Raw genomic sequence first — 22,501 nt, 5'->3', positions numbered from 1 at the left:
TATAATTGTTCAAGTCTTTAACGTCTCCCTTTTTGTGGATTAGTATAATATACAATAATATATTATAATAATATAATAATATAATATACCTTTGAAGTCGATAGAAAATTCGTATAAAGGGCCGCCAGATTTTTAAGCATGATGTCTCTTTTACCTTTGATTAAATCTACTGTTACTTCATCTTCTCCTGCCGCTTTTTTCCATTTCATGTCTTGCAAGGCACTTCTAACTTCATCCCTTTGTAATCTGTTCATTACTACTTTGAATGGAGGTATCGTGGCTGCTCTGGATACTGTATAGGTGAGTATAGAATTCTTCCGCTGCTTTTACTATATTTCCCAAATTGCTGATAATATTACCCTGCTTATCTCTCAGCGCATACATCTTGGCTTGTCCTAGGCCAAGTTTTCTTCTTACTGATTTCATGCTGCGTCCATATCTTGCTCCTTCCTGAGTCTTTCTTATGTTATAATTTCGAATATCCCTTATTTTCTCCTTTTTGATCAGTTCTAACAGTTCCGCGAATTCTATCTGATCTCTTGAGTTGGACACTTTCATTCTTTGTCGTTTCTTTATTAGGCCCTTCGTCGCTTCGGAAAGCTTACCTATTTGGTGCGTTACCTCCACTTCAATTGCTGCCTCTGAAGCCAGCTGTTTTCATTCATTACCTCTATGTCATCTTCATCTCTCTGTTTTAAGGCTACATATTTGTTTGTAAGTACCAGCCTGAATTGGTCTTATTTTACCGTTACTGCGTCCAGGGTGGCATATTTCTTCTTGGTCAATTTTACTCCTTCTCCCTTCAAATTGAGGTGAATCCTAGACCTCACTATCCTGTGCTCACTGCACTTTACACTAATTAACACTTCTACATCCTGCACTATGCTGGGATCGGCAGAAAGTATGAAGTCAGTTTCATTTCTTGTTTCCCTATTAGCGCTTTTCCAGGTCCACTTTCTATTGCGACGCTTCCTGAAGAAAGTGTTCATTATTCGCAGCTTATTCATTTCCGCGAATTCTATCAGCTTCTATCCTCCAGTGTTTCTAGAATCTACGCCGTAGTTGCCAATTTCTTGTTCACCAGCCTGCTTTTCCCCCAGTTTTGCATTGAAGTCGCCCATGCTGAGTTTGCACTTTTCTCATAGCTAATTCAACATCTTCATAAAAGTGATCGATTTCATCATCATCATGACTGGAGGTTGGAGCGTAGGCTTGTACTACCTTTATTCTATACCTTTTGTTAAGCTTTGTTACGACTACTGCTACCCTCTCATTAATGCTGTAGAATTCGTCAATGTTGCCCGCTATGTCCTTATGGATTATGAATCCTACTCCGTACTGCTTCTTATGTGGAAGACCTCTGTAGCAGAGGACAGGGACATTAGTCAGCACTGTATAAGCCTCACCAGTTCTTCTTCTAAGCTCACTAAGGCCAATGATATCCCAAACGATGACTGATAGTTCTTCAAAGAGTCCTGCTAAGCTAGTTCCACTCGAGAGAGCTCGGGTGTTCAACGTTGCCAGGGTCAGTTTCCATTTCACACACACACACACACACACACACACACATATATATATATATATATATATATATATATATATATATATATATATATATATATATATATATATATATATATATATTTATATATATATATATATATATATATATATATATATATATATATATATATTGACACGTCTACTTGTTTGGCTTTATCGGGCGACACGTTTCACCGCCTAACAAATGTTATCGCACAGCGCAGGACGCACCTGCACGTATCGGAAGTTTCTGGAATGTTATCGATGCTTCCATCCGCTGTCTGTGACCGAACCTTGTGTAATCTGATCGCATGCGTGCGCGACGCGAATAATGTAGAACTTTGTGCAAGGCGCGCGGGTCCCAGCGATTACACTGGAGCATTCGACTACTGATGTATAAAAGCCGACGCGCTCGACCCGCTGATCAGATTTTGACGATCGCCGACTCCGTTCGCCGTTGTCGCCGTTCTCTAGGTGTAGCCTGTTTTTGTGGGCGCAGGTTCGCCCAATAAAAGTTAGTTTCGTAGTTCACAGTATCGCTACTGTGTTCTTCATGCGTCACTCCACGTGACAATATACATACATACATACATACATACATACATACATACATACATACATACATACATACATACATACATACATACATACATACATACATACATACATACATACATACATACATACATACATACATACATACATACATACATACATGTGTGTGTGTGTGTGTGTGTGTGTGTCATAAGAATGTATATATGTGCATGTATATGTCTGTCTTTTTTTCACTCTTAGCATACCTGCACGTATTTTTGTTGTATACTGGACCGGCCACTAGCCACACTAGGCTGTACTTTGAATACATTTTTTTCTTGAAAATAAAGTTTCATTGATGATAATGATGATGATGATGCCGACGACGACGACGATGATGATGATTATGCACAAATGACTACAATAGACCGGTCTTTGTTCCTGCTGAAGGGCTTACAAGTACTAGATTAAAGGACCGCTGACAACAAAATTTCAAACTCGAGATGTTTATGTTGTGCGATTCTCCTGCATACATATAGGTACATCTGACGGAGTATTCATGTCTAACGGTGCCTAGAACGTATTCTTAAATTATGTGGTTTTACGTGCCAAAACCACTTTCTGATTATGAGGCACGCCGTAGTGGAGGACTCCGGAAATTTCGACCACCTGGGGATCTTTAACGTGCACCTAAATCTAAGTACACAGGTGTTTTCGCATTTCGCCCCCATCGAATGGCGGGATTCGATCCATGGCCGGGATTCGAACCATGGCCGGGATTCGATCCCGCGACCTCGTGTTCAGCAGCCCAACCCATAGCCACTGAGCAGCCACGGCGGGTAGAATGTATTCTTATATTAACCCGCCATGGTTGCTTAATGGCTTTGCTGTTGCGCTGCTAAGCACGAGCTAGTGGGATCAAATACCGGTCACGGCAGCCGCATTTCGATGGGGGCGAAATGTAAAAACACTCATATACATAGATTTAGGTTCACGTAAAGAACCCCAGGTGGTCCAAATTTCCGGAGTCTCCCACTACGGTGTGTCTAATAATCAGATCACGGTTTTGGCAAGTAAAACTCCATAATTAAAAAAAGAGAGAGACATCCTAATGTAACCTTAAAGCGCAAGCGGGAATGCTCATCCGAGTTGGCAGCAGTCTGCGACATCGTCATCCATATGACGTGCTTAGTGGGGCCTCAGGTTCTTTGTGCCGTTTTGCAGGCTCTGTGAATATTAGTTACGTCATAGATCGGGACCCTTGCGCGCTGCTTCCGCGCTGCTTCCTCGCTTCCATGCAGGGCAAGAGACCCACGGTACGATCCGATCTCCATCTTGTGCCAACTACTGCACGCAACTGATTTCCAAGTTCCGGTAGAATGTGGACCGGACGATGTGCGAACAACCATCTCACGCAGACTGCGTGAGATGTGCGACAGAGCTGTGCGCGCCGGTTATTTGCCGAGGCGTTTGCGCCTATCGCCGTTCATGGAGGAATAAAAATCGACTACATTTATCGGCGCTCCTGGAGGCGTTAAAAATTGACGTTAAGAGGAAGCTTTAGCTCGGGTGCTCCTATCTAAATACATGTAAAAGGAGAATTCGTTTTTCTCGGCAACCACTGCACCAAATTTGACGGGGTTTGCTGCATTTAAAAGAAAAGCTTAAAGTCTAGTGACTGTTGGTTTCGAATTTTCGATTTAGGATGTCATTTTTTTATAAAAAAATGGCGAAAATCGCAAATTTTCAGAAAACGAAACTATCAAGTTTACAACTCCGTAACCCAGCAAGAAAAAATGATATAGCAATTCTGTGAATTGTATCTGATAGCACATCTAAAGCGGACAAAATTGATATGTTACACATGAACCTCAAAAAATGTGTCGATGCGTTATTACAACTTTTGCAAAACCCTCGTAAACAACGTAACAAATTCACGTAAGATGTAAAATGACATATCAAATTTGTCCGCTTTGAATGGTCTAATGGATGACGTTTACAGAATCGCGATATCTGTTTTTGATGCAGAGCTATTAGTTTGTAAACTTCGTGCGTCTATTTTTTTCGAACTTCCGAATTTTTGAAAATCTTTTTAACAAAATTCAAGCCCTAACTCAAAAGTCCGCTTCCAACAGTCACTAGAATTTAACTTTCTCTCTCAAATGCAACAAATTTCATTAAGATCGGTCCAGGGGTTATCTCAGAAAAACGTTTTTGCGTTTTTACATGTATTTCAATAGGCCGCGTCGGAGTTGGGCCCGAGCTAAAGCTTCCTCTTAAAAGTGCGCCTGTTCTGGAAAGCAGGGCGCAGTACTAAAACATGGGCATCATCGGGAGGTGCGATGCGTGAGCGTTTCACCTCGCGGACAGACGGCGCAGGCCGGCCGTCTGCTAGCTAGAGTTGGTGTATATGCTCCCATACACAGTAACTCTAGTCTCAGTGAGGCGGTTCGCACGGATAACACGTTTTCTCTTGGTACGCTGGGCTTCGAAAAACTGCGAATTTATTAGCACACGGCATGATTTTGGAAACGACAATTGCGTTGGCAAAAAATAAGCGCACTACTGAGGAGTGGCGGCGGGATCCCAAGCGCCGTCGGCTGCGACGTCCAGCGAGTATAGGCCAACGAGTCTGGCTAGTTGCGACCACCGCGGCGATGCGCTCGTTTCGTATGGTTTTGGGCACAAGTTCTGAAGTGACGCTAAAATTTATAATCGTTAACGACGCTAGCATTAATTATACGTCCCGTTGGAGCAAGCATGGTTTCATTCCATGATTAGCAAACACACCCACTCATTCAAACATAACAGTCGCGAACAAAAATTTGGCTGTCAGTGGTCCCTCGAGCTCATTCACGGTGACAAAAGTAATTGGACAGTGGCCATATGACACTCATATACTTAGATTTAAAAGCTTAAATCCTCGGTGTTTTCTATCCTTTATTTCCATCTTTTCATCCCCTAAGCGCTACGTACATTACTGCAGTTCCTGATGTCGACAGAGTTCAGTGTGAGTCACTGCGAAGTTTTGACGTGCACCTCCAGACGAAGTGAATCCCTCGGTGTTTTCTATCCTTTATTTCCATCTTTTCATCCCCTAACCTCATTATCATTTGTTGGATCGTAAATCGGAGGAGCGCCCTGTTCCAAACATCGTTTTCGTAAGTAGAACACCGCCGACATGATAGTAAAAAAAATGGTCCATGGATTCCGGTTCATTGCAGAGGTATAGCATAAAGGGGATACCGCCAGACCACATCTGTGCAAGTAAAAATTAAGTGGTAAAATGCGGCAACGCAATCAAGGAGTCACAGACAGGATATAGAAGAGGAGGCACAGGACACCGTATTCATCCAAATGATGCTGTTCCTACAGTAAGTGCATTAAAAAGTTTTAAAATTATTAGGTTTTATGTGGCGAAAACACGATATGATCATGAGGCACGCCGTAGTGGGAAGCTGAGCATTAATTTTACCACCTGGGATATTTTAACCTACATCCAATCCCAAGCACACGAGTGTTTTTTGCATTCCGCCTCCATAGGAGTATAGAAAAGAATGTTCGGGCCTACAAGACATAAATATATTTTGGCTCATTTTATTCTTTCTCAGACAATGCGCCATCATTGGTTATGTAGTCTGTCTAATTAGGAGGTGAAGAAAACAACAAGTAATGTTGTTCGTGCGCTGCTGCGGATGTCACACGCAGGTGATACCCACCGTTATACTGGCACACTCTGAATATTACGGAACGGAGCAATTCGCTATATATGCATATTGCTTTTTTCCATCGCGCATTCCCTCAAACAACAGCCTCCCTTCTTTCTTAACACTTTTGCATTAGTTTACTCTGCTAACTCTTATCCGTATTGCAACGTCATGTGGGAGCCTGATCTTTAATGCATCATAGTTGCCGGCCCGAAAACAGCGTGAGTGGTGAAGCAGAACACATGAGCGTTAAAAACTTCGGTTGCAAAGACCGGTTTAGGAACATGCTTAAAATTTGTTGGAGCCCACTTTCCTACATAGGTATCTTCTCATCACGCACTGCGTTGGCAACGAATATATTGAGGAGGAGGAATAAACTTTATTTGTGCACAGCAGATTTGAGACCTAGGCCTCTCTACCTAGAGGACGGCCTCCAACCCTTGGGCCCTGGCGGCATCTTCGGCCTGCTGGATTGCCTTGAGTTGGTCTTCCGGTGCACACCTGAGCAACGCGGTCTCCCACAGCTCTCTGGTCTTGTTTATTTTATTCTGTGTGGGTGCCCGAGGACAAGCCCAAACCATACGTTGTAGGTGCGCCCTTTCCTGACAGAATCTACATCGTTCAAACTTTTTAAAGCAAGTTGGAAATTTTGGCCCAGTTTAGTGCCTTGCGCCGTATAGGCGGAGCTTCTTATTCAAAATGTCATAATCCGGCAAATGAAAAGGACAAGATAAAGAAGACATTTTTCGAACCTTGGCGAAAGAGTTGATTACTGGATTTTAGAGAGAGAGAGAGAGAGAAAACAAGGGTAGGAAAGGCAGGGAGGTCAACCAGAACAGCATCCGGTTTGCTACCCTACACTGGGGGTGGGGGAAAGGGGAACAGAAAGAGGAAGAAAGAGAGAGAGGAAGCACTGTGTACGTGTGGGAGCGACACCATACACAAGGACACTATAAACGGTCTGTTAAGCCCGTGCACTTCAAGTACCGCACTAGTGCACGAATCGCTTTTCGAGCTAGTGACGGGTGTGGCCACGGTCCGAGTATCTTTGACTCGGTGAAACATCTCGAGTCCAGTCTGCGTAAAGTTGCCCGCAGAGAGAGGCGTTGGACATCGTAGCGAGGGCAGGTACACAATAGGTGCTCGATGGTCTCCTCGCACCCACAGGAGTCGCACATCGGGCTCTCGGCCATTCCCATGCGGTAGGAGTATGCGTTCGTGAACGCCACTCCCAGCCACAAGCGACACAACAAGGTTGCTTGGCCGCGGGGAAGGCTAGATGGCAGTTGTAGCCGTAGCGTGGGGTCCAGTTTACGTAATCTGCAATTTAGGCCACTTGAAATCCAGAGATCTTGGGACTTCTTACGCGCAAGTTGGCGAAGTTCTCTGGCAGCGTCCGACCTCGCCAAAGGTGTTGGACGCGTCTTGGTATCTTCGTGGGCACACCGGGCAGCCTTGTCAGCTAGGTTGTTGCCGACGATGCCACAGTGAGCAGGAATCCACTGAAATATAATGCGGTGTCCACTTTCCAGAGCATGGTGGTGCAGTTCCCTGATTTCAGATGTCATTTGCTCGTAAGTTCTGTGACGTAATGCGGACTTGATGCTGTGAAGGGCTGCCTTTGAGTCACAAAATACGACCCATTTCTCTGTAGGCTCTTCGGTGATGTACATCATAGCGGCATGGAGAGCTGCAAGTTCTGCCGATGTAGATGTAGTCGTGTGCGACAATTTGAATTTAACTGTAACGTTCTTGGCTGGAACGACGAATGCGGCAGTTGAGCTGGTAGGTGAGGTGGAACCATCGGTATATATATGTATGCGGTCATGATACGTCTGGTGCAGTAATATGAGTGTAAGTTGCTTCAGAGCCGGCGATGGATGATTGGACTTTTTTGTAATTCCAGGAATAGCAAACTTTACTTGAGGCTGTCGCAGGCACCACAGGGGAGAGGAAGGCTTCGCCGCCGGTGTAAATGATGCCGGTATGTACTCATGATGAGCGCTACTAACTCGTGAAAAGGTCGCTTGAGGTCTCTCGGCTGGTAGGGAGGCCAAATGATGGTCGGGGATCCTTGACAGATGGCGAAAGTGCGCTCTGAGAGAGTCGACAGCTACATGTGTCTGGATTGTTTGGTCTCCTGCGATGGCGATTGTCGCTGCTGTTAAGGTGCACCTAGGCAGCCCTAAACACGTGCGTAGGGCTTGACCTTATATGCTCTCCAAGGCGCGAAAGTTCGTCTTGCATGCATTTGACAATACTGGTAGGCTGTAACGAAGGAGTCCGAGAAACAACGCCCTGTACAGCTGCAACATAGAATGGACTGGTGTACCCCAGTTTTTCCCGCATAGAAATCGGAAGACCTGAGCAATGGCGACTAGCTTCTTCTTCAGATAGACGCAGTGAGGGCTCCATGAGAGGTTGCGGTCAATGATGACGCCCAGAAAGCGATGCGTCTTAACATAGAGTACAGCTTGACCATTGATCGTAACAGGATACGATGACATTTGTTTCCGCGTAAAACCAAGTAATGCGCACTTTTCAGTAGACACACTGAGGCCTTGCTCTCGGAGATAAGAAGCCGTCATGGTTGCCGCCCGCTGAAGCCTGGCTCTTAGCTGAGGGCGAGTCACCGCAGAGGCCCAGATGCAAATGTCGTCGGCGTATATTGAGACATGTACTGTCTGCGGTAGGTAATCCGCTAGTCCTACCAGGACGAGGTTGAACAAAATAGGGCTCAACACTCCACCCTGCGGCACACCACGGCAGATGGAATGGTCTGAAGTTGGGCCGTCTTCGGTCTGTAAGAAAAAACGCCTCTCAGTCAAATAGTCCCGAATCCAGTGATACATCCGGCCACCAACTCCAACAACCTCAAGTGAGTTTAGTATGGCTTCGTGGGCGACGTTGTCGTATGCTCCTTTTATATCCAGAAAAAGTGCCGCAGATAGGCGCTTGAGGCTTTTTTGATTTTGGACCCATGTTACGATGTCAATGACGTTGTCGATGGACGTGCGACCTCGACGAAAACCTGTCATGGCGTCCGGATAGATGTTGAATCGTTCTAGGTACCATTCCAATCGAGCAAGAATCATTCTTTCCATCACTTTGCCGACGCAGCTCGAAAGCGCAATCGGACGATGTGATGAGATCTCAAGCGGAGACTTTCCAGGTTTCAGAATGGGGATCAAGCGGCTCAATTTCCATTGTTTAGGAACGGCGCCGTTCTGCCAAGATTCATTGTAGTAGTTGAGCAGCTCATCACGTGCGTCATGTCCAAGGTGGCATAGGGCAGCATACGTGATGCCATCAGGTCCTGGTGACGAAGAACGCCGGCAGGTCGCCAACGCAGCATCGAGCTCTTCGAGTGAAAATAGCACGTTCATTTCTGGTACACGTGCCTCAGGGATGTCATTCAATGCTACGTCAGTAATGATGGCCACGGACCCAGCAACCCGTGCACAGAACTCTTCAGCCACTTGAAGTTCCGAGCGGAGTTGGTAGAGGGCCAGAGCAGCGAAGGGCTTCCTTTGATGCGGAGATGAGCGAAGACCCCTAACCGTTCTCCATATGTGCGAGAGCGGTTTGCGGGGATCAAGCGACTGACAGAATGCTTTCCATCTCTTATCTTCCAATTTATCCATGCGACGCTGGACTTTCTTTTGTATGCGTCGTGAAGCCCTCAGATCCAAGACGGACTTCGTGCGCCGATACCTCCTCTCCGCTTGTCGGCGTGCTGCACGCAGCCTCTCCAGTTCCATGTCCAAGTCTGTTCGCCTTGCTGACCTTGGAAGCGAGCAGATGGATGTTTTCAATGCTTCTGCGATTGCTTCTTCGATAGTGTGTGAGAGGCCTTCCCGACATGTGTCGTCCATATCCTTCTGAAATTTTGACCAATCAACTGTACGCAAGGCAGTAGAGGAGCGTTGCTCAACTCCTCTAATCTTTATGTATGTTGGAATATGGTCGCTTCCATGTGTTTCTATGTCTGTAAACCATTGGACGCTCGAGACAAAGCGCCTTGACACCAAAGTTAAATCCAAGCAGCTACTGTAGGTCGTGCCTCGCAGAAATGTAGGGCTGCCGTCATTCACGCAGCACAAATCATGGTCGGCAGCAAAGGAGGCAAGGCTCCTGCCTTTGGAGTCAATTTTAGTGCTTCCCCATAGCTGGTGATGCGCGTTGAAATCACCTGTGATAACCCAGGGGCCATTGTTCATTAGTAATATTTTCTTTAGTCGTTCACCGTCAAAGGGACCCGCTGGGGATATGTAGGCTCCAATTAGTGTAAATGACACATTCTTCTTTTGGACATTTACGCAGACGTATTGGTTGTCGTCATGAGGCTCTATCGCATTAGCGACATATGTTAAGTCCGTGCGGATGTAGATTATCACTTTCGTGCTCGCACCGCATGTGGACGAGACGAAAGATTCATAACCGGACAGTCTGAGTGGAGTTGATGTATTTGGTTCGCAAATGACCAGTATGGGGAAGCGATGTGTGAAAATGAATTGGCGAAAGTCTGATATACGGGTCCTTAGACCCCTGGCATTCCATTGAAAGATCGACGCACTTTTAAGTTCAGTGCGGAAGGGGACTATTGATCGAGCCATGATGCTTAAACGATGCTAGCAAGCACTGGATTTAGTGCATCCAGTATTTGCAGAGCGCTTCGAGCTGCTGGTGTTTGCAGCTTGTTCAGTATAATGCGCATTGTATTAATTAGCGATTGCAGCATATCAGCCACCTGCCTGTCGTGGTCGCACAAATCGCCGACAGTAGACGTCGGGGGTTGTCCAGCGAAAGCTTGCTGTGTGTCTGTTGGTGAATGTTGTCGTTTCGGTAGAGCCGGCCAAGATTCGGCAGACGTGGTCTTCTCAGTGGACTAGCTCTTCGCGGTCCTGTCCACATTGTCTGGCCTGGGCGGTGGAGGAGGAGGTGGTGTTGTAGGAAGTGGCATGCGCCTTCCTTGAGGAGCCTTCCTTGAGGAGCGCCGGCGACGTGAACGTCGCTTCCTGATTTTTTCGGCGGCTTCGCGATGAGATGAATGATCTCTCGCCATCTCTTTCAAGATGGCCATTTCCTTCTTAATATGTGGGCATTTCTTCGATGAAGCTTCATGTGATCCTCCGCAGTTGGAACACTTCACTACAGTCGCGCCACATTTATCTGCAGCGTGGGGCTCTCCGCAGCGGGGGCATGCTGCCTGATTTTCGCAGACGCTGCTCACGTGTCCCAGTTTCATGCATTTGCGGCACTGAAGAGGTTTCGCAATGAAAGGCCGCACTGCGTGTCTGAAGTGTCCCACCTTAACATGTGAGGGTATATATTTACCCTTGAATGCTATTTTCACGCAGCGTGAACTGCCTAGCCGCTTAACATCAACGATGACCTCATCATTGGCTGGCTTGATAAGAATCGGCAAGTCGTTATTAAGGATAGCAACGTCTACGTCGTAGATAACACCGGTGACTACGTCAGATCCCAGAGGGATGTAAGAGCGCACCTGAATGCCATCGAGGTCCGTTACGCTGCGTAGAGTGGTCAAAGCAGCCGCATGCTGGACATCAACCGCTAGAAGATTTTTTCGGGTGTTCATTCTAATGTCCGATATTTCGTTTGGCACCAGGGCTTCCAGTGACATCGACACAGATTGCCTGTTAAGTAGCCTCATGTTGACGTTGGGAAGCAGGGGCACAAATATGATGGTATTGGCGTCCGGCCTCTGCGGCTGTCTCACTGTCTGCGTGCTTGACGATGAGGACGTCCTGGTGTTCCTTCTCTTCGCTCTGCGGCTCTGCACAAGCTGGAAGTCGTCATCGGAAGTGTCCTCACTGCTGAGAGAGTAGACATGGGTGTCCTCGCTGTCGGTGTCGCTCTGCTGACCGATCCGCTTCCTGGAGGCGGCCGCCGCTGACGCCGCCATCGCCGGCAGACGTGCGGGGTCGTCCACTTCCATTACGACCGAGCAGGGAGCGAAGACCAGCGGATGAACTTAGGTTTTCGCAGAAATAAGGCGGAGCTAGAAAGAACAGCGCTGTATCAAAAGACACTTCGTCGTCTTCCTCACTGGATTTTAATTTTTCAACTTAGTATAGCCTTTACTAACTCTCGGCAGATTCCTGAAGAACGTAATTCTCCCGTTTTAATGCTGAAATAGTCTTACAACATCTGTATAGCCCACAAACGCACACGGCGGGAATAAATCGCTTGCAATATAAAAAAAGAAAGAGAAAGATATGAAAGTTAAGACAAGAAAGTAGCTTTGCTGTCTTAACTTTCATACTTTTTTTACTGCTGATTACGCGTAATTTCACGCGGATGCACGTCATGACCTAATAAAGCGAGACTGATGCGGACTGTCTGAAAACGGTGTGCGCAGTATACGACAAATCGCGTAATGTTGAAGGAACCGCACTGGACAATCTCTTGCCCGTATAGTTTTGTAGCAATTACATGAACTATACGCCGACAGAGCCAATAACAACGGCGATAACGTAAGCCAAATACTTTTGAGCAACGTTCGCGAACGGGGGCAGCTGAATCAGTGGGTATAGAAGGTCCTATTTATTGCCTTGTTTTTTTTCTCCCTCTCAGTTATCTTTTCTTGTTACGTCTTCCGGAAGCGCTGTCGGTTTCTAAAGTTTACGAGACGGGAAGAAAGCGCAACTTCGTCGGTTCAGTCCTGGACATTAAACGGCTCGCGAAACGAGTTATGACGAGGGCATTACAAAGCTTTTTGATCCCATAAACACGACTTTTGCTCGACAACGGATTCGGCGATACCGCGAACTTGGGACGGAGGACGAGGAGACGGTGTTCGGATTGACGGTGATCAATGCCAACTTTACGACTTCAGAACGGAAAGAGAGAAAAAGATGAAAAACTGCGTACGAATTACTCACAGCGTATATAGAAGAAGAGGATGTTAGACTAAGTGAACGAACAACAGATCACTCTAGCTGTCCTCTTTATTGGGCGTCGTAAAATTGTGCGTTAAACAACAAATATACGTTGTCGCACACCAGCGTAACACTGTTGCACGCGCGTCTGCCGCCTCCTGCTGCGAAGCAGCGGTGCACAGTTATCAGCACTACACACCGCCGCCTCAACATCGCGCAGTGGCGACAAAATCAGCGGGTATGGTTAGCCAATACGAAGCGACAAGAAAAGGAAAGAATCGCACCCTATCCGGAGCTAATCTCGTAGGGCGCGATGACCGTTGAATGGAAGGATCCCGGCATAGGATTACCGCGCCCACAACGGACGAGGGGTACTTTTTTTTTTCTCCCTGACGGGTCCTTATTCCTGACTGACCAAGGCGGCCCGCAGCTTCCACTGTAGTGCACGGAACTAGTGGAACCGTTGCACACGCGACCCCGGTCCGGGGAGATCTGCCCCCTAAACTTTATTGTGGGCTGCAAACTGCAGCGATACCGAAGTACTTCCTCGCAAAGCTGCCGTACGAGGATGACGAAGAAGGAGAGAAAGTACGCTTGCGGGTGGGACTGCGCGCAGAAAAGAAAATAATGAGAAGCTGACAAGCATGCAAAACGGAAACGCAAAGCTGCGCCAATAACCTGTAGGCGGCTATAATAGAGACGGGCGCGCGATCACCCAAGGCGACGAGTCCGCGAAGCTCTGCCCGTCACCACTGCACACCGACGCGGGGCTTCTTATCTCGAAACTTGGTTCCGGTTTTGCCGCCGTCGCTTGGTGAGAAAATAAGCCCCGGCTGGCGGCGGGTGTTACCTCTCACAGCGGATGTCAACACAATAATAACCGTAAAAGAGAAAATGGTCCTCGCTCGTAAAGACTCCGTAATGACTCGCGATGGCAAGTTCTAGTGCGTTAAAGTTTTACAAAGTTTCACAAAGCCGACCCGACGCCGACTACATCTCTCTCTCTCTCTCTCTATTTTATTTTTTATTGCCTCTTAATTTTTTTACGTTACCGCGGCCTGTTCTCGTTTTTGTAGTTCATCCCGTATACTGCTGCACGGTTAGTGAAATGAAAAATAGTCTGTATCTATGCGATCCATAAAACGGCAGCTGACTGGCCAATATATCTAAACAGTGATTTGCGTACAGAGTCGTAAATTGTGATTCACATACTGCTCGCAGGAAGTTCGTGGGCGGAGCTGCCACTGTATTGCGTCACGCTCACCTCCGGAGACCAGTGGGCTTAGGGCTGCAATTTCACGAAACTTACTTTCTTTTTTTTACGTAGGAACTGTGTCGCTCTGGTCGACTGCTTTCACGAATACTGCGTCCATTACGACCAACGGTACGACAAACGCTTTAACATACACGAACTGCTTTGTGAAGCGGCACGAATAGCTATCCGAGCGAAAGGGACACCGACTAGAGACAAGGCCGCTGGCGCAAACAAGAAGCGCGTGCAGTGATTTGCTAATGCGGTTCCTCATTCGCTAAACCTCTTAAAATGACGATCAGTGATCGCACGATTGATGCGGCTTCTCTTTGGCTATTCTTACATATAGACCGGCCTTTGTATACTAGCTGAGTGAGAGCGCGAACTGCACCAGAAAGTGAACGTCGATATTCCGTAAACGAAATTACTGGTAAGCATGATATTAATTTTGTTCTGTCGTTTGTTCTTTCGTTTGCGTTTTCTTCTAGTAATCCAAACGTACCCTAAGATACCGCACAGGGACAACCGACGCATAAGAGAGCAACGCATGCCAATATTGCCAAACCGTGTGGGTTTCTACGGTGCAATATCTTCCCTATGTATGTTAGTTGACGTTCACAACAACAATATGTATACAGGTTACTTGAAGAAGATTTGCTTCGCGCGACATTGTTCACGTCGTTGTGTTGCAACGTGATTAGTTTACGCTGGAGAATTCTTCTAACTCACGCGATTTTTTTTTGTCAAGAGAAAAGCAATCTAAAAGACGAGGTCCGTATTCACAAAAGTAGTTCTTATGTCACAACTGTCCGTTTGAGCAGTTGCCATTGCATCTAGGCGTGATGTTGGACGCACTGTTAGCGAAGGCGGCCGGTCAGTTAAACACAGCTCTTGTGAGCGAAAATTTCGGTGAATTCAACCTTAAATGTAACACGTCTCTCTCTCTCTCTCTCTCTCTCTCTCTCTCTCTCTCTCTCTCTCTCTCTCTCTCTCTCTCTCTCTCTCTCTCTCTCTCTCTCTCTCTCTCTCTCTCTCTTTTATTATGTTTTTTTTATACGTCAAGAGGATGAACTTCCTTTCTTCATCATTGACCCGCTCGCTGAATGTCGTAGTGAACTCTTTCATCATTCTACACCTTCCGTGCGTCTTACGAGCAACAGTAGCTCTTATAACTGCGATCTGGCACGATTCGCTTCCACCCTTTAAGAAGCCCACACTGAAATACAAAAGTCCTTCAAAATAAAGCCTAACGTGAGCCATATAATCTCACGAGGAACGAGTCCGAATAACGGAGTTTTCATTTTTTTTTCCGTTGGGGATGAATCTGGCGCGCTGCAGGTATACGACCATAGGCAGGGCATGATCCGTCCTTACAGAGAATTCTCGCAAACGTATAGTTCGCTACTGAGGGCGTCGATTTCACAAAAAAAAAACGAGCTCGAAATCTTCGAGCGTACTGTAATTAGTAGATTTCTCAGCGTCATATAAGCCATCGCACCCACGTGAGCAACTGATAAGCCACATTTGGCGGCCCCTTCTCCCTCTGCGCAGAGGTTCAATGCGTTTCCATCGCTGTATATCGCCTAGAAGAGCGGCAAACTGACCTTGGTGCATTCACTAAGTTGTAAACCTTGCCGAAACTACAGCAGTAAAACAAAATCAGTTTAATCTTACGACACAGGTACCAAAAATTGCTCCGTAGCAGTGTAGGGCAATAGTGAGAATGTTTTTTTTTCATGCCCATTTTCTCACTCTATTTCGAACCCAGGCAGACGAGTGCGTCGTTCCCACGGCTGTGGCGCTTCGGCGGCTGCTTCCCCTCTTCCTCTCTTCAAGCCCCAGCCCCTTGTCCCCTTGTACAGCGCGGTTGAAGTGTCCTCTGCTGAGAGACGGCTACTGCGCTGCACTTTACCCGAACCTTTCATCACATTTAACCAACAAGAATCTCTCTCTCTCTCTCTCTCACGAATTACAGTCGCGTGGCCCAAACAAAAGCAGGAAGCTTACCACAATGCTGGGATCTGTGCTAGGGTCTTCGTCTTCTGGATTTGGAGACGCCTCCAAGTGCACCAAGCCGCAGGACCAGAAGATTACCTGTGCGGGGAGAAGAACGAGAGCAAAATTAATAATTGAGACAGCTAATGAACAAATCAGTTGACTAATCAGTAAACTCATAAAATGATCAATTAATTAGTCAGTGAGTCGGACATTCGCAGTTGATGATTGCTTGGCGAATGAACAGGGTGTATCGGAAAAATGAGTACAGATTCCTTGAGTGTTGGAAAGATGTGATTATAAAACGATTTCCTCGGGATCTCTTTCATCACACAGGCATACACATTACAAGGAGTGACTCGATGTAGTAATTAGAGAAGTAATTATAAAAACGAGACTTATCAAGTTTTAACCGAAAGAGTCAGTAGAGCGATCCTGAAGCAAGACCTTTAGACCACCATCCGGGGCATTCATGACAAGTTTCAAACCTGCATGAAAAGCTAACGCCGCTGATCTCTGCGGCGAAATAAGTTCCAGGGTGATTTCGTCCGCTATACTGTACTGCCAGTCGTGGCCTCCCAGATGCATGCACAGGCTTCGATGCTTCCGCAGTCAGCCTGGGGGTTTGAAACCCCGCACAAGATACAAAATGTCAATGCTACGCGGTAGAGCGTAGTGCGTTGTTTAGAGTGTCCAACTGCCAACTGCACGTAACTGCAGGGTCGCGACTTTGAATCCTAGCGGTAGCGACGGTGACGCCGTCTTTGTCGGCGTGTTGGAAATAGCGAATGTGCGCGCCGACAGACAGAAGGACACAGATTACCCAGTCTCGAGCTCTGAGCTGCTGTCGCAGTAGAATGAATGCCTTAAGTTTATGAAGTACGAGCATGAGAAACACACACACACTCCAATGCCGTTCCCCATTCCCTGCACGTAATCGCGACCTTTGTACAGTTGAAAAAGATTAGCCTTGTGGTGTTTATAAGGAAGAGTATACGAGTGTGGATTAAAATCGTACTTATTGCGCCACCTAGTGCTTGTATTGGTTTTTCTTTCAGGTAAAAAAAAACACATCGTGTGAAGTTTCGTGAGCAATGGTTGTGTTGTTATAAGCCGCGAAATTCATGGGCGAAGCGGTAGGTGGCGTTAAAGATTCACAGATCCGAAGAAAGCGGTTGATCTTTCATCACTGCCATGGCATGGCAAGTGGGTGTGAGGAACCGAGTGAAGACTTGCCGACCGACCTGACCAGATCATACCAGACTACGGGCTGGACAACATGCTGAACCTCATGCCCAGCTCGCTTAAATTAAGAAATGCGCTTATCATTACAGGCCGGCGAATTTGTCACTCTAAGTTACTTAAATACGATAGTTAGCGCCGTTTCCAAACTTCTCCTATTCCTGTACCACACCGACTTTTATGCCGTGGACCCGGACTGACGTCTTCAACACAACACTATCTTACCCAGGGAGGGAAATCGCCTATTGTAAATCATGTCGCATGAAATCCTCGACGTTTCATCGTTCCTTGCGACATGCATAGAAAGCCAAGAAAAACCTAACAAACAATAAATTTTGAGAATGCGACGTAACGAATATGCCTAAACTTTACGTGAAGCTCACGCCTTGTTCGTCGGTTTCAGGGTAAAAAAGAAAAAAAGGCGTTAACACGGAGACCACCGCTTTGCTGCCAGCCAGCTTTACTATAGACACAGTACAATAATCGCTGAATGTTGAAACGGTCGTCCTTCGACAAGCTGATTTGCGACGTTAGTACGGACAGGCAGCTTAAGTCCTTTTTTTCTATTTCGTACCCTGCACAAAACCGCCCTGGTATTGACTCCTGCAGAACGATGAGAACGACCGCAATAAGAAGCCACGTACAAGCCTTAACGAAATCATATAGAACAGCGCTTCTACTCCTTTCCGTAGTAGGTCGCTTTTCTTCTCATGCAAAGATAAAGAAATCGTATGTAGAGCATGTGGAAAACGATATAAATCGACGGAGGAGAGAGGAATTACATCTTCATCGATGTTCACAGCGCAAAGACGGCTTAAAGCCCGAACCGGGGCCAGCACACAGAGCAAGATTACAACGGCCCGCTGAAGCGTTTTTTTTTTTTTTTTCTGAAAGTAGCAAGAACATGTTCTATTGCGCCAAAGAGCGGCGCACTGAGAGAGCTGAGGCTTACAGTTCATAAACGGCGGGCCACAGGCGCAGCGAATACGCGAGCACACAGAAGAGGGCGGCGCAGTGTTAATTCCCGGACGCTTTGCGCAAATTCTACGGTCGGCTACGCCATATAGCGTCTCTTCCGTTCTCCGTTCCTCTGCGCCTTCGGTTATATTATATTTTCGTTTATTTCTCGGCTATGGCCGTTGTTTCTTAAGGTAATAAAAAGAAGAACGTCCGTACGGCTCGCTTATTTAGTCAGCGGCGAAAAAATCGTTTATGAGCTCGTTCATTTTTAGTGCGCCAGTCCATCCCAGGAAGAGCGCTGAGCATGCGCGAAATCGCCGCCGAGCTGACGAAACAAACAGAGAGAGAAAAAGAAATGTTGGACTTAGAATATCGCACCGAAGCGAGTGCCGTTAATACCTCGTTAAATTTTCGAACTCGTCTTTTGTTTTTTCGTTACAGCGAGTTTCCGAGCTTCTTCTGCAGCACTAAAATAAGAGTAATAAAAAAATTATGAAGAGCTCTGAACTGGTCCTGTAATGGCAGTAAGCATGTTATACACTATACGTTTTGTTTGAATTTGCTTGCTTTCAAAGGACTGCCTCGAGCGCGCTAATGTTGTATAAATCCTTACGCCAAACAAGAGTTTCATGGCGCACCGACAAAAATCCTTGCTTTAACACGCCCAACGTTCAACTTGGGGATTTATCTTTCCCGGTTTCCCAGGTATAACTTTCTTTCATCAGCGCGTTCGTCACGGCAGGCATGCAGGCAGGCAGGCAGGCAGCAGTGGCGTCTTCCCACGCTTATACTATAAGTATGCGCACTCTCTGTAATTCGTATATACGGCCTGATTAACTAAAATTTAACCGTCGCAATGTGTTTTCACGCCGTGACGAACGCTGCGCGGCGGACGCCAGTTTGTTTTGCGAAGCGCGCACGCGCATTCAATTACGAACATCGGAATTGGAGTTAGGGGAGTATAGATGAACAAACAACGAGAGCGCGCGTTAATTTCCGCGCAGGATTTGTTTGCTTTATAGGTGGTACGTAGACTGCCAGAACTCGAGAGAGGAACGAGTTCGGCTGTGGAAGCGACGGTTACTGTCGCTCTCGTCTTTGGCCATTTGCTTCATTTTTTTTTTTTTTCGCCGCGCTATGCCTTCTGCCGCCGCTCCAGAGATGCATCGCAGATTGAATGCGCGTCCGAGATAAGCCCTCACACGCGCCTACAAACCCATTAGCGTCATTTCTGGCTGTAGCCACGAACAAAAAAGCAACAAAGAAAAGTTTTGGTGCGCGTGCGGTAGGAGGGGGGGAGGGGGATGGGCACGAGGAACTTAGGTGCCGCGCTTTTGGAAAGATTGGGTTGTAACGCGAGAACCGAGAGTGAAGAAGGGACTGTGGACCCTTCGGTTTCGAAAACTTGAAGAAACAAATGTATATACAGAGGGTGATAGCGCTTAAAAATGAGCAGAAGAAAAAATTAAATTTCGTGGGTGCTGTGTTCTGAAAAAAAAAAAAAAAAAGTGAGGCTCCATTGAAATCCGCCTGGGAAGCGACGCAGCCGTCGACGCTGGGCATGCGCATGATTCTGGCATCTGCGTGCTGTGCATCACTGTATCAACTTCTTTACTTTCTCTTCTTTCTCTCTTTTTCTTATTTTTCTTTTTTTCTTCTTTTTCTTTTATACTCTAGCAGAGGCTTACTATGTTTTCACACAGCTCATAAGAGGAAAACAACTACATCTTAATTTAGACATCGGAGACAACATTTACACATTGCACATTTCATCTCGAGGTGCCGCCTTACTTTAAGCCTGGCAAGACTTAAAGAACGCGGCTTTGCAGTGCTGGTTAGAACAATATGCGGTGGGATTGTGCCGGCGTGATTTTTATATTGTAGCAAATGTCGGCGTTGAAGAATGCCGACGTCAAGGTCATAGGAAACTTGATAAGCGCGATTTCTTTAGTGTGCCCGGAAAAGCAGCCTAAGGACCATCCCTCACGGGGCCGTCGTGGCTCTATTTTCTCGCATCAATCAGACACGAAAGGAAGGTGTACGTTGGGAATGCCTCATTTAATTTCCGTGCGCGTACGCGTCCACGGATGAACGAATGACATGATCAATCACACTTTTTTGACGATCATAGCAATCGCAATACGACTGTAGTTAGAGCCCTGACTTCGCCACTGACAATAAAAGGAACTAACTCACTAAGCGAACGCGCAGCCGTACAGTCAGGATTGAAAGCCCAGAATCAAAACCCAAATGAGATGGTAGGATCTATTACCGTTTTCTCCGATACATCTCTTCCACCCATACGAGAAAGAATATTACTACGTAGTAGTAAAAGCCCTGGAACTATTAAAACACAAGAATAACGGGAGAAGACGACAGCTAAAGACAAAGACACAGGCTCTCCCGTAATCTAGAGCAGATGTAAGCATGAATGGCTACCGACAAAGCAGAGTGGTTAGACATGATACTAGCCACAATCTTAAAATGGGTGTGGTGCATGTTCGCAACGGCACACCCCACCACACCACACCGCACCACGCCATACTGTGCACCGGTCTATATGGACGGAATAGTTTCGTGTAACGGACAGAACCTCATTGCAAGTCCCGCCTCGGTCAAACAGCCATATGCGGTGCGCCGGACGCGCCGCGTAAGTCACGGACCGCTGGCGTTGAAAAGAGCACAGGTAAGCAACTCTGTATCAGCGCCAAAAGATGACAATCAAGTGTATGGTGCCCTGTATATCTGCATATTGAACGTTACTATTGGAAATGACAAATAAAGTTTCAGCGTACCAGAAATTGCAGCTTGAGTGATATTGTGAACAAACGTTTCGAAGAACTCGGAAGCAATATTTGTTTAACTTGTTTGAAAAGTGAGTAGCGTATGTAATTAGGTCTCGATTGGTTGCCCGGATGATCTCTTTTTGTTCTCGCAACTTTCCTTGACATCCTCGTTCGTGTGCCCGGATAACAGCTGTGGCTTTTGCTTCAAAGTCACTCGAAGGTCGCCGACAAATGGAGCCAAATGCATTTCATGCCTAAAAACAACGCGTTCTCTTCCATCAAATCCTTTAATCGCGAGAGAGCGACATTTTTTGCAACTCGGCGTTTTATTATTGTGCTCCGTTAACTTTTTCGTCGCTGTTGACACTGTTAGTGCGCCCATAATACGTTATACCAACACGTCCCAGTTGTAACAGTTTCGAGTTCCTGACCCGAGAGCAGAAAGCTTGATAGGGCATGCGGGTCTGCACTGAAAAAAAAATTAAACCTCGTTTCTACAAACCCCTGAAATCGTTGAGAAGTGCACTGTGACGAGCAACGTTTTCCGGTTGAGCGAGGCGAGTTAGTGCGAGCCTTGTTTATCCGCACGCACATATACACGCACGAAAAACATTGTACCTCGGTTATCTTTCCCGCTTACATAGACACGATTGGCTGGCCTCCTTGCAAGGGTTATAACGTAACTCGTATACCGAGCTTTGCTATCGAGGCATTCTCGCCAAAGCACGCGAAACTCTTGCTTATGCTCGCGGTAATCGAAAAGTCGTTGGTAATGACGTCGCCAGATATAACTCGCTACCTATCCTTGCGTAAAAAGAAAAGAAAGAAAGAAAGAAAGAAAGAAAGAAAGAAAGAAAGAAAGAAAGAAAGAAAGAAAGAAAGAAAGAAAGAAAGAAAGGAAAAAGAAGACGGGGTCAACAATGGCATGGGCAGGCAAATTTGCTTGCCGAAACAAGGAGTATAGAGCGTTTGGACAGTCGTGTAGGTAGATAGAGACAAATAAAGCAACGACGCTAACCAGGCGTATGTCGTACGCATGAGAAGACAAGCGGCCGTGCCGTTCTCAGCACGCTGTGCCCTTTCGAAGTCGTAGTTTCCGCGACATGAAAACGAAGCGTTACTTATTCTGTCCAATGCGCCTTCCTCTAGCTCTATTCTAGACGTTTTCCTCGCGCTCAAACAATTACACCAAAAAGAAAACTGCAGAACGTGGAGAGGACATGCGATTGCCCCGGAACCTTCCCCTCGAGTCGATGAACCAATTAATTGGAAGAAGGGGAAATAAGATATCGGCATACCGCGTGTCGAACTTTCGGTATGGTTTAACGGTGTGTTCTGAAAACCGCGAACACATTTCAAGTATATATCTCAGCCTGCCCCCATGACTTCACCATGTAGGGGCACAACAAAACCGCGCTGCGAACAGCCGGGCTATGCACAGTGCGAAAGGGGCGCTCCGCTTTTAATTCGGCGTTTTAATTGAACTCATTAGGCGAAAAAAAAACTGCCCCTCCTTGCGGAAGGAGGAAATGGCACGCAGCAGACTGACCGAGACGCGCGTGGTAATAATACTGTCGC

The 22,501-nt window shown here is 46.6% G+C and overlaps 1 protein-coding gene across 2 annotated transcripts in view; it reads right to left on the bottom strand.

Annotated features, from left to right (window-relative positions):
* Positions 1-22,501, bottom strand: part of nolo (no long nerve cord) — a 264,081-nt gene that overhangs the window by 75,515 nt on the left and 166,065 nt on the right. For both annotated transcript variants that reach the window (XM_055076569.2, XM_050188130.3), the window contains exon 2: positions 15,948-16,034. In XM_055076569.2, coding sequence (XP_054932544.1) covers positions 15,948-16,034 — 87 coding nt within the window. The remainder of the gene's footprint in view (positions 1-15,947; positions 16,035-22,501) is intronic.

The sequence above is a fragment of the Dermacentor andersoni genome, chromosome 2 (assembly GCF_023375885.2).
Source record: "Dermacentor andersoni chromosome 2, qqDerAnde1_hic_scaffold, whole genome shotgun sequence".
Classification (NCBI taxonomy): Eukaryota; Metazoa; Arthropoda; class Arachnida; order Ixodida; family Ixodidae; genus Dermacentor; species Dermacentor andersoni.
Note: the sequence above shows the minus strand (reverse complement) of the source record. Positions and strands in the feature narration are given on the sequence as shown.